This window comes from Mustelus asterias, chromosome 22 (assembly GCF_964213995.1).
Source record: "Mustelus asterias chromosome 22, sMusAst1.hap1.1, whole genome shotgun sequence".
Taxonomy (NCBI): Eukaryota; Metazoa; Chordata; class Chondrichthyes; order Carcharhiniformes; family Triakidae; genus Mustelus; species Mustelus asterias.
This window is the reverse complement of record NC_135822.1, coordinates 32408493-32420755: the sequence shown is the minus strand read 5'-3', so window position 1 is coordinate 32420755 and position 12263 is coordinate 32408493. Positions and strand designations below refer to the sequence as shown.

General features: G+C 45.0%; 1 protein-coding gene across 1 annotated transcript in view; it reads right to left on the bottom strand.

Annotated features, from left to right (window-relative positions):
* The window catches only part of disp3 (dispatched RND transporter family member 3), a 249008-nt gene that overhangs the window by 64760 nt on the left and 171985 nt on the right, over positions 1-12263 (bottom strand). Inside the window, exons 14-15 of the mRNA XM_078239103.1 lie at positions 6184-6320; positions 4605-4786 (exon numbers count right to left, since the gene is read on the bottom strand). Of these exons, the coding sequence (XP_078095229.1) occupies positions 4605-4786; positions 6184-6320 (319 nt within the window). The remainder of the gene's footprint in view (positions 1-4604; positions 4787-6183; positions 6321-12263) is intronic.

The following is a 12263-nucleotide window of genomic DNA, read 5'->3' as shown; positions in this document are numbered from 1 at the left end:
GCTGGACCATTCATGAGATGTATGTTCCTCATCATTATTGATGCACATTCAAAATGGTTAGGTGTCCAGCTAATGAAGTCTACCACAGTCACCTTCGACAGGTTGTGGCAGATCTTGCCATCCATGGCATTCTTGAAGTCTCAGTATCTGAAAATGGCACAACATTTACGACTGGGGAGTTCTGCCAGTTAGTCAGGTCAAATGGTATATGCTACTTTCAGTCAGCCCCTTACCACTTGGCAGAGTGGTGCATATAATCATTTGAAGATTCTATGAAAAAGCAAGCTCACAGGCCATTGACTTTACGTTTGGCAAGTTACTTGTCATTGTATAATACTATGATGAATGCTATCACTGGGATTACGCCATCTGAATTATTCATAGGGCAATGCCTATGAACCTGCTTGGATTTGATATTTTCAGATTTGTCGGGGAGGGTGGAGGCCAGGCAAACCTCCCAGAAAGAACACCATGACTTGAAAAAAGGAAACAGAGCACTCGAGGTTGACGACCTAGTCATGGCTACAAACTTTGGTGGTGGGCCGGCCTGGGTGTTGGGAAGGATTGTAGAGAGAACGGAACAGGTTTCATATGTGTTCTAAGTACATGGTCACCATATAAAAAAGACATGTGGATCATTTAAGGAAGAGAGCTGGGCCTGATCCAGGGGACCAACAGATGTGTCTGGCTGCGGATTCATGTGTACCAGCGACGGAGCCAGGGATACTTGCAGCTATTGTGGAGCCAAGGCAGCTTCTGGCTTCTATTGCCGAGGAGAAAGAAGCCACCGGGGAAGAAGTCGACAATGAGCTGATGGGTTTAGTGACAAAAACGGTTGACAAAGGAAGGGCCGTGGAGGTCGTCTATATGGATTTCAGTAAGGCATTTGACAAAGTCCCACATGGCAGGTTGGTTAAGAAGGTTAAGGCTCATGGGATACAAGGAGAACTGGCTTGGCCATAGGAGACAGAGGGTAGCGGTCGAAGGGTCTTTTTCCGGCTGGAGGTCTGTGACCAGTGGTGTTCCGCAGGGTTCTGTACTGGGACCTCTGCTATTTGTGATATATATAAATGATTTGAAAGAAGGTGTAACTGGTGTTATCAGCAAGTTTGCGGATGACACAAAGATGGCTGGACTTGCGGATAGCGATGAGCATTGTCGGGCAATACAGCAGGATATAGATAGGCTGGAAAATTGGGCAGAGAGGTGGCAGATGGAATTTAATCCAGATGAATGCGAAGTGATGCATTTTGGAAGAAATAATGTAGGGAGGAGTTATACAATAATTGGCAGAGCCATCAAGAGTATAGAAACACAGAGGGACCTAGGTGTGCAAGTCCACAAATCCTTGAAGGTGGCAACACAGGTGGAGAAGGTGGTGAAGAAGGTATATGGTATGCTTGCCTTTATAGGACGGAGTATAGAGTATAAAAGCTGGAGTATGATGATCGAACGCTGGTTAGGCCACATTTGGAGTAATGTGTCCAGTTCTGGTCGCCGCACTACCAGAAGGACATGGAGGCGTTAGAGAGAGTGCAGAGAAGGTTTACCAGGATGTTGCCTGGTATGGAGGGTCTTAGCTATGAGGAGAGAGTGGGTAAACTGGGCTTGTTCTCCCTGGAGAATGAGGGGAGATCTAATAGAGGTGTACAAGATTATGAAAGGGATAGATAGGGTGAACGGTGGGAAGCTTTTTCCCAGATCAGAAGTGACGATCATGCAGGGTCACGGGCTCAAGGTGAGAGGGGCGAAGTATAACTGATATTGGAGGGATTTTTTTTACACAGAGGGTGGTGGGGGCCTGGAATGCACTGCCAAGTAGGGTGGTGGAGGCAGACACGCTGACATCGTTTAAGACTTACCTGGATAGTCACATGAGCAGCCTGGGAATGGAGGGATACAAACGATTGGTCTAGTTGGACCAAGGAGCGGCACAGGCTTGGAGGGCCGAAGGGCCTGTTTCCTGTGCTGTACTGTTCTTTGTTCTTTGTTTGCCTTTTGCTTCTGCCAGACAGGGATCATTGGTTGCTGAAGGACCATGTATATAGTTGCAGGTGTCCCCTCCTTTTTGGCACTTTGGCCTATTCATAGGAATGGTTTTCAACTCCTGTTTTACTAACTGAATTTAAATTCCACTAACTGCAATAGTGGAATTTGAACCTGTGTCCCCAGAGCATTAGCTTAAACTTTTGGATTAAAAGTTCAGTGACATTATCACTATTCCACCACCTCCCTTACATTCCCTTGTCAGTAACTTAATCTCAATTGCATTGTGGCTAAGTGTTATGAATAGTATCAGAGTTGTTGGATTGACGAGTGGGTTTGGAATGATTTCTGTCTCTGAAAAGGTTACAGGTACTCTTGTTTGAAAGCACCCTTATGTGGATGTTGAATGAAGATAGGTTTGAGCAAAATTATGAGGCTTTTTCAATACTTTTTCAATACCCATTGCCTGACTTCATGAATTAAGAATAGCCACTTTTCTGAGTGACCAGAACACTTGTGGTTCTTCTGGGATCAACAATGGTAGAAAAAATAAGACATCATTATGATTTATCTTGACATGGGTGGGTTTATTCGAGTGGGTTTGCATGTTGCCCTACCAGCTTTAGAACACATTTTCAAATCATGCTTGGATGTAGAGGATGATTTTTAAATTCTCTGTCAGTAAGCTGTAATGCTTGAGAAACCTTGATCCCAGTTGTGTATGTAATGGTGCACAGTACAAAGCTGCCACCAATTTGGGACAACATAGTAAGTCAACTGGTCACCTCATTAATAAAGGCCATTAGCACGCTTGGGTGGGAAGTGGTATGCCAGGAAGAAGGGCTCCACTGAGATTGGATTAATGCATGTTGTTGGACTAAATTGAGGGATGTTGGATTTTAGCCTAATACTAATGCTGAGTGCAAAATGTAGGAGTCTATTCTGCCAGCACTGCAATTCCTTATCTCAAAAACAGCATATTTTCACAAAATCTTTCTCTCCAGATGCTGCAGGGGTAAACATCTCGGGCATGTTCCGCCATTCAATTAGATTATGACTGATCTGTATCCTAACTCTTGGTAATGTATTCCTAGATATGCTCATCTAACAAATACAGTATATGACCTGAAATAGAATATATGAGATCTAACAATCTGAGTTTTGAAATTTTCAATTCACCTACATTCAACAGCTTTTTGAGTGAGAAAATTCCAGATTTTCACTACCTTATTGTGAACAAGTCACCTCTGAATGATCTTGCTCAAATTTAACGTTCTGTACCATTCTTTTGGAGACCCCCCCATCAGAAAATATAGTTTGTGTGTATCAAATCCTTTAATAATCTGAAGCACTTCAATTAGGAACAGGACTAGGACACCCAGTTCTTCTAACCTGTACTGCAATTCAAAAAGATCAAAGCTGACCTGCATTTTAACTTCATTTATGAGCCTTGGTTCTGTAACTGTAATGTCTGCGCAGATCCAATGGCTGGAAAAATGTAACCAGTGGGGTGCCACAGGAGCCAGTCCCTGGATCTCAACTGTTTACAATTTATATAAATGATCTGCAAGCATGGGCAGAGTGCAACATAGCAAAATCTGCGGATAATACTAAAATAGTTGGGAAAGCAGACAGTGACGAGATAAAGATTTTACAGAGTTCAATATGGATAAGTGCGAGGTTATCCATTTTGGCAAAAAAAAGAAAGGCAAATTATTATCTAAATGGAAAGAAGATTCCAAATGTGTCTGGGCAGAGGGATCTGGTTGTCTTTGTTCATAAATCGCAGAAAGTCTGTATGGAAAGGCAAATGGTTGTTAGCATTTATTGCAGAAGGACTGGAGTATAAGAGTAGAGTATTACTGCAATTGTATAGGTGTTGGTGAGACTACATATGGAGTAGTGTGTGCAGTTTTGGTCTCCTTATTTGAGGAAGGATGTGGTGGCATCGGAGGCAGTTCAGAGGTTCACCAGATTGATTCCGGGGGTGGAATGGTTGACGTACGAGGAGAGTTAAACAGTTTGGGCTTATACTCACTGGAGTTTAGAAAGATGAGAGGGAATCTGATCGAGGTATACAAAATACTAAAAAGGATTGATAAGGTAAATGTAGACGAAATGTTTCCTCTTATGGGGCAATCTAAAACAAGAGGTCACAGGCATTGGTTCAGAGGCGATAGATTTAAAGCTGAGGAGGAACTACTTCACACAGAGGGTGGTGAATTTGTGGAAAGCGCTGCCCCATAGCGCGGTGAGGTCCGAATCACAGAATGGTTTCAAGAAGGAGATAGATACATTTCAGATAAAAAAAGGTTATAGGAATATGGGGAACAGGTAGGGAGGTGGATTTGAGAGCAGGAAGGGATCATCCATGATCTGATTGAAAGATGGAGCAGGCTCAAAAGGCTGAATTGCCTACTTCAGTTCCTAATTCCTATTTTCCTAAATGGAGTTAAGGTGAAGATTTTAATCTTCTATAATCCAGGGAGTACATGGATGCATGGGGTGGAGGAAAGGTTGTTGAAGTGGGGGGAGGGGGGGGGGGGGGGGGGGAGGCGGGGGGGGGGGGTGGATGGTACGGTCAATAAAAGAGGCTTTGGTCCAAACTTGTAACTTACTGAGTGTGACGCTGTTCTGTGGCTGATGCATAGAAATGAAAATCAAGTTTCCAGCCTTTCCTAGTATTGCAGGATAACGATGTGATCATCCACTTCGCTGGACACTTGGGGCTTGGTAGCCCAACAATGGAAGAGCAGACAGTCAGCTTCTTTGTAAAGTTACCATAGGGCACTGTGTAAACCTTGGAAGCAGTAAGAGATAATCAAAGTTACCATTCCAATTGAAATTTGCATTTACCTAGGATTTTTCAATGCAGTAAAAATGACCAATGGTGCTTCACAGAGTAAATAGACAAAAAATGGACACCAAACCAAGTAGGGAGATATTAAAGTTAGGTAGGGTTGGTTTTAAGGAAGGTTTCAAAGGGAAGACGGAGTTGTACAGGTTTAGGGAGGAAATTCCAGCATGTGGGTCCTATTTTTACTGAGGTAGCTGCATAGGATTTAAGACTAATCCTATTAGTACCTGACTGTGGAGATGCCAGCGTTGGACTGAGGTGGGCTCAGTAAGAAGCCTCACAACACCAGGTTAAAGTCCAACAGGTTTGTTTGGAATCACGAGCTTTTGAAGCGCGACTCTTTCATCAGGTGAGTAACTCAACTGGTATTGTGAGACTTCTTATTGTAGAAACTGATGATTGGAAATGGGAAATGACAAGGGGTACTAAAGATCAGCAACAAAATTTCTACCCTTCCTCCTGAAGGTGCTGAATTTTGCTGCAACATTTCTCCAGAGTTGTTGGTTACCTTTTGGTAACCTGCAAAAGTGACCGCATGTGACACTGAGGGACGGCCCCTATTTTACCATGGGGGGAGGGCATCGATGTTAGCTTTACTTGATGTCCGCATCTCTGTATTTCCCAGTTGAAGTCACTGGATCTAATTTGAGAATTGGGAACACTCTCTTAGGGACCCTGAGACCAAATTTAAAACTCTCCACTGTGGGATCAGTTTACAGCATAGGCCAAGGATTAAACCTGGGACTGATATTGCCCCATTCTGTTCCAGGAGCCATCAGGGGAGTTTGCATACGATATATATTGCACTCAATAACAATGAATGTAATACATTGGGAAGCTTATGTCGATAGCATATGATGATATCATTACATAGAATTTACATTACAGGAACAGGACAACTCTAACGGCCTGTGCAAGTATGTGTACTACACAAGCTTCTCTCACCCTATCACATCTAATATTTTGGTACTTTCTTTCTTATGTACTTAACCAGCTTGTTCTTAAATATATTTGCACTATTTGCCTCACCTACATCATGCATAACAAGGTCTGCTTTTTACTCACACTATGGATAAATAAATTTCTTACAAATTTCCTATTGGATTTATGAGTGACTGGCTTATATTGACAGCTCCTAGTTTTGGACTCTCCTGTAAGTTGAAATATTTGCTTCATGGTGGTCATAATAAAATCCTTTATAATTTTATTCCATTCGATCTTCCATTTTCTACGAAATCATTTCCTATGGGAAACACTATCTTAAAGGTAGGAAATTCTTGTTGCAGTTACTACAGATCAATAATTTTAGTTTATTCAAAAGCCACTTTGCAGGAACTCACTTTGAATGATGGGATCTCCCCATTCCTTGTTGCTGGCTGATGCCACGGCAAGGGAACAGAGGAATCCAAAGAAAATCTGTAAACAGCAGGTTGGACATCATCTTCATACTTTGTGACATAAACAGTCCGTAAGCCACCTGAGAAAAATATGTTTGAATTGCAAAGATGGTAGAGATAAGGTTAAAAATTTTGCAGTTGAGGGGACAGATCAGAGTTTAACATTTTCCTCTGACGTATGATTCTTCTTTCCTCATCTGATTTTTCCATACATTATTCTCAACTTTTGACATTTTCTGTCCATTAATTACTCTATGGGGACAGTGTCGGTATCACTTTGTGGCTCAGCTGAAAGTCATAAAGCAGGATTCTCCATTTTTTGTTAAAGTGCAGTGGTAGATGGTTCTGGTAGCGCTGTTTGCACTGGCCGGAATGGAGTGAACTTGAACCAGATTCCACACTTCCAACCTCATTAATTATGCACAAAAGTGTGCATCTCTCCAAATTACCTGGCGAGTCAGGAGCTGATTTGTCTGCCCGCCGTTTGCTGGCTGGTTCAAAGGTTCCAGCACCACATTTAAATGTTAGTGCAAAAAATTCATGTCACTCTCTCCAGTTCACCTGTCGCCAGGAGACTGATCAGCATGGAATCCAGCCACAAGCAAATGGCCACTTCCTTCATGAAGAAGGCAGCACCCCGCTTCAGCCACCAGGCCCTTGGCATCTTGGTTCCAGAGTCAGAGGCATGTCTTCTACCTCAGGAAGCATCCGAACATTACCTCTCTGACCTGGAGGCTGTCGCCCAGGAGGTCAGTGTGGCTGGCAACAACGTCAAGAGAGCACTGCAGTGCAGGAAGCACATGAAAGATCTTATCCGCTCTGACAGTGTAAGTCCTCCCACAGCTGTCTCATCATGGCATCATGTACTCAAATAGCTACTCTCTTCACAGATCTCACACAGCCAGTGGGGGACATTGATAAGAAATTGGGGAAAATTAAGATTAAAAAAACAAAGTAAAACAGTGACATGATTAGAGGCAGACAGCTAGAGAAATGTGAATTAGCCGAGCAGTGGAAAATCAGCATTTTACATATGTGACTAAAAAGAATAATGAGGCTACAGAAGTAGTAATGTAAAGTGGAGAGATAAGGAAATTAACACATATCTGTCAAAAGCCAACTCTATAGAGACATAAAATCAAAGTGAAAGAAATGATATAACTGTAGAACAAAGAAGAAAAGGGAGAGACAGCTAACATAAGCATTACTCTGTTAATGGTAGGGCGTTGGGGAGAGTTACAGAACAAAGAGATCTAGGGGTACATGTTCATAGCTCCTTGAAAGTGGAATCACAGGTGGACAGAGTGGTGAAGGCGGCATTCGGCATGCTTGGTTTCATCGGTCAGAACACTGAATACAGGAGTTGGGACGTCTTGTTGAAGTTGTACAAGACATTGGTAAGGCCACACTTGGAATACTGTGTGCAATTCTGGTCACCCTATTATAGAAAGGATATTATTAAACTAGAAAGAGTGCAGAAAAGATTTACTAGGATGCTACCGGGACTTGATGGATTGAGTTATAAGGAGTGGCTGGATAGACTGGGACTTTTTTCTCTGGAGCGTAGGAGGCTGAGGGGTGACCTTATAGAGGTCTATAAAATAATGAGGGGCATAGACAAGGTAGATAGTCAATATCTTTTCCCAAAGGTATGGGAGTCTAAAACTAGTTTAACGTGAGAGGGGAGAGATACAAAAGTGTCCAGAGGGGCAATTTTTTCACACAGAGGGTGGTGAGTGTCTGGAACAAGCTGCCTGAGGTAGTGGTGGAGGCGGGTACAATTTTATCTTTTAAAGAGCATTTAGATAGTTACATGGGTACGATGGGTATAGAGGGATATGGGCCAAGTGCGGGCAATTGGAATTAGCTTAGGGGTTTTAAAAAAAAAATGGCGGCATGGACAAGTTGGGCCGAAGGCCTGTTTCCATGCTGTAATCCTCTATGACTCTATCAGAACTGCAGCAAGTTGCAGCTATAGTCTCCTAAGGAAAGCAGCCATTTTCCACCTTCACTAAACCAGCAGACTATTTCCCAGACGTAGCACTTTAACCTGGGTATGGTCATTATTTGCTGGATTTAGTTCATAGAGTTACTTGATAATGGATGTTGTTTGGGAAAAGCGGTGCCTAAGAGTTCAGATAAATGTAGGTAGTTTTGGGGACAAAAGGATAGTTTCATGTAAAATTATCTTCGTATAGATAGCCTTGAGTATCCTCAAGTGTTGGAGAGTGTGATAGTCCTTCTTGTCATGGGTTTTTGTTTCTGTCTTAAGTTAATAAATATCCTTTAGTAACTGTTCACATAATGACTGGGCTGTTTCCTCACAGGGTTGTAGATCGTTCCTCACATAATACCAAAAAAACACATGCACCACCAAGAACCGATATTCCAAGTTATCCTTCTGGGTTTTGGGATACCCTCACATTTAACATCAACATGGTTTGTAACAACTTGTTCTTTCATGCACACTTTCACATCACCACCATTCCATCCGTGGTGTTGCTCACACTCCATCCTTGGCTCTTCTGGAGAAGGCTCACCACACACAGGGGTTATGAATTTAATTGAACCTCTGCTCCATCCCCTTTGATCACATGCCTTGTTTACATCTTCACATAGGCCAAGCTGATGCACAACAAATGAGAGTGAGCTCAGACTGGAGGAGGAATGGTTAAGATACTCACATTGATCGACTTCCAGGATGCTATAGCAGGCCTTGCTAGGGAGGACAGGGATCACTCCTATTGGGAAGGGGAGCTTGACCTCTCCCAATGGGCGGCATGGTGGCATAGTGGTTAGCACTGCTGCTTCACAGCTCCAGGGATCTTGGTTCGATTTCCATCTTGGGTCACTGTCTGTGTGGAGTTTGCATGTTCTCCGCGTGCCTGCGTGGATTTCCTCCGGGTGCTCTGGTGTCCTCCCACAGTCCAAAGATGTGCGGGTTAGGTGTATTGGCCATGCTAAATTGCCCCTTAGTGTCCCAGGATGTGTAGGTTAGAGAGATTAGTGGGGTAAATATGTAGGGTTACAGGGATAGGGCCTGGGTGGGATTGTTGTCAGTGCAGACTCGATGGGCCGAATGACCTCCTTTTGCACTGTAGGGTTTCTATGAACAACCTATGTGGATCTCAGTTCCAACACTTCATCAGATCCTGACAATCAAAGTGAGTCAAATGCACTCTGATATTGCTCGAGCTCATTCACCAAAACTCTGTTTTTTTTGCAGGCACCAGCAGACCGCAGCCATCCTGGCCGCTGAGCAGCAACCCAAGCCCCCAAAGCACATCCGAGGATGAGGGGACTCTTGAAGCCTATCTGAAGCTCATCTGCAGAAGCCCTATGCTCTGTTTTATAAGGAAGTATGTGGAGCTGTAAGCGCCATTGTACCTCCCCTTGGCATGGCTTTGAGAGCAGCACAATGGAGTCATCAGCCAGTGATTAAGTGGGTAGCCCTTATCCCCAACAACCATCCTTGCACACATTCTGTCCCCTCGAGAAACCCAGCCATCTGAGAGTGGCTGATGATGTAGGATTCATGGCAATTTCAAGGATACCCTGCACACATGTGCAAGATACACTTGCGATAGTCACACACCAGTTGGATGTTGATGGAATGATGCTCCTTGCAGTTTATAGATATTAGGGGCTGCTGCCATGAAACCCGTATAGCCATATGAATGCAGTCAATTGCACCCTGCACTCTTAGGAAGACTGAGATGGCTGCAAAACCAGTGAATCTTTGGGCCTGGCATAACGATAAGTCTTGCTGTAAAGAGCTTCAGTGATCTACTTCATGCAGTGATGTGCTGCAGACTGGGAGATGCTGAACAGGTCCCCTTTTGATCCCTGGAAACAACTGGAGGCAAAGAAATTGTCGTCACCTTCAAAGTCACTGACAGGAGGAAAACTCTAACCCCACCTGGCATCAGGCCTTCACAAAGTATATGGCATATGTGATGAACTGGATCTCTGGACAATCACAGGTCTGTCTGGCACTGCCTCTCACTTATTTGCAAGTAGGGAACTCCGATGATAAACCCTGGGTCTTGGTCTCTCCTTCTTACCCTCCTGTTTATGTTCAGGCTCCCGTTGGCCATTCCCCCCCGGTGGTGCCTCCTACAGGCGCTGTAGATCATGACATCTCTCCCTGTTCGCCTCTTCCATTGAATGAGGACTCTGAGAAATGCAGCATTGAGCCCTGGATCCATTAGTCCTTGTGCCTTTGTTCTGAAATTAACCATTGAAAACAACAATGGTTAAAGGGAAGCTCTGATTGAGAAACCTATGGGAGATGTAGGTCTCCACACCTTTCAGTGCCTTGATTCGAGTCTGAGCCTTACCTGTTAGAGTCTAGCACTCAGAGGTGAGCAACATTCCATTCAACAGATGTGAAATATCTGAGCCCGCTGGATAGTTAGAAGGTGTGAATGAAATGCTTAAAGCAAAGTAGATCTGCGCTCAATTCTTTGAAGTGACATACTAATAACCTTTCATTTGCTCATGGTCAATGAGTGGAGTCTGTTTGGCCATTGATGAATGGCATTGCGTCCTCTGAGTCTGAACCAAGCTCTGGAGCCTCTCTGCAATTGCCCGTTGGGCCTGGAGCATGCTTCTAAGGCCCTCAGCCATGGTCCTCAGTGACTCGGCCATGCCTTGAACCCTGCCACCCATGGCTACCAATTCCTGCCCCAGGTTTTCCACTACGGTCGCCACCTTTACAGTATTGGCCTGGGCGTCACGCAATGCCGGCACTGTCCCCTGCACCAGAAGGCTGTTGAACTCCTCCAAACGCCTTGCAGTTGCCAGAATGTTGCTGACACCCCCTCCTGCGTTTCCCGGCTCTGTCTTTGCAACTCCAGCAGCTTTGGGAAAACTGTTTTCATGGGCTCCACATCTGGCTGGGGGCCAACTGTTCCCAGGATCCAACGGGTTCTGCTGCCCGATCCCTCGTATGTTTCCGCCTCCAGCTGATGTCCATCAGCAGTTGTGTGGTGCTCACCAGAAAGTGACTCTGAAGCCTGTCGGCTAATTCCACTCACCGAGATGCACTGGTGGATGGTGCGGGTGATGGCTGTGATGCCTGGTCGGTGCATTCCTCAGATATTTCCACCAAGGTGCTGGCAGGAGTGCGGGGGTGGGGTGGGTGATGCTGACTCCTGAGAGCCCGGCCTCATCAGGTGTTCCTCTTGCAGGCGAAGACACATGGTTCAGTGCAAGGGAGGGACAAATATCTGGACAGCTTGGAACTTACTTGAGACAGGTCATATGGATGAAGGTTTTGTGGATCCTCACTTCTGTGGCACAGCGCAACCTCACAGGCACTCACTCTCGTGTGCCTCCCCTGAGAGCTCCATCGCTTACTCCTCATAGGAGTCAGGCGACGCAACTTGAGAATTCCCCTGCCTGTCTTCTCTCGCTCCCTTCTATTATGGGCCCTCCTGCAGGGACAAAACAGAATGATTGAAAGCCTGATGGCCGGCAGGGCGCAGGAGGCGCTGACAGGGAGGACGACGCTGGGGTTGTGCGGCAGATGCTGGGAGGCTGTGGGATGCCAGGAAGTGGATTCCAGGTGTGACAGACAGGACTGATGCCAGGATGTGACAGATGAACACTCATCCTTGCAGACCGAATGAGGTCATTCATTTTCTTGCGGAACACATTCGACTCCTTGCTCCTGGGTCATCTAGCCTGTCAGAGATATAGGATGGCCTCTCCTCCATTGCGTCCAGAAGCCTTCCAAGATCTGCCTCCATGAAGCGTTGAGCTGCTCTCCGTGCTACCATCCTCCTGTTATGACTGGCTGTGAGTGCAGAGGGAGCATTTAAATGCAACTCCCCCATGTTAACAGTGCACAGCTGCAGTTCGGATAAGTCACACACATGGGGACTCCATACCAGCGTGTTTCAAGTGGCAGTTTGCTCAGTGCACTAAATGTGGGACGATTGTGGTCTGGATCACACTGATCGCTCTGGCTTTCTCGTCGTTATGACATTTAGTCATTTTTTTGGGAAAATCGCAGCCAT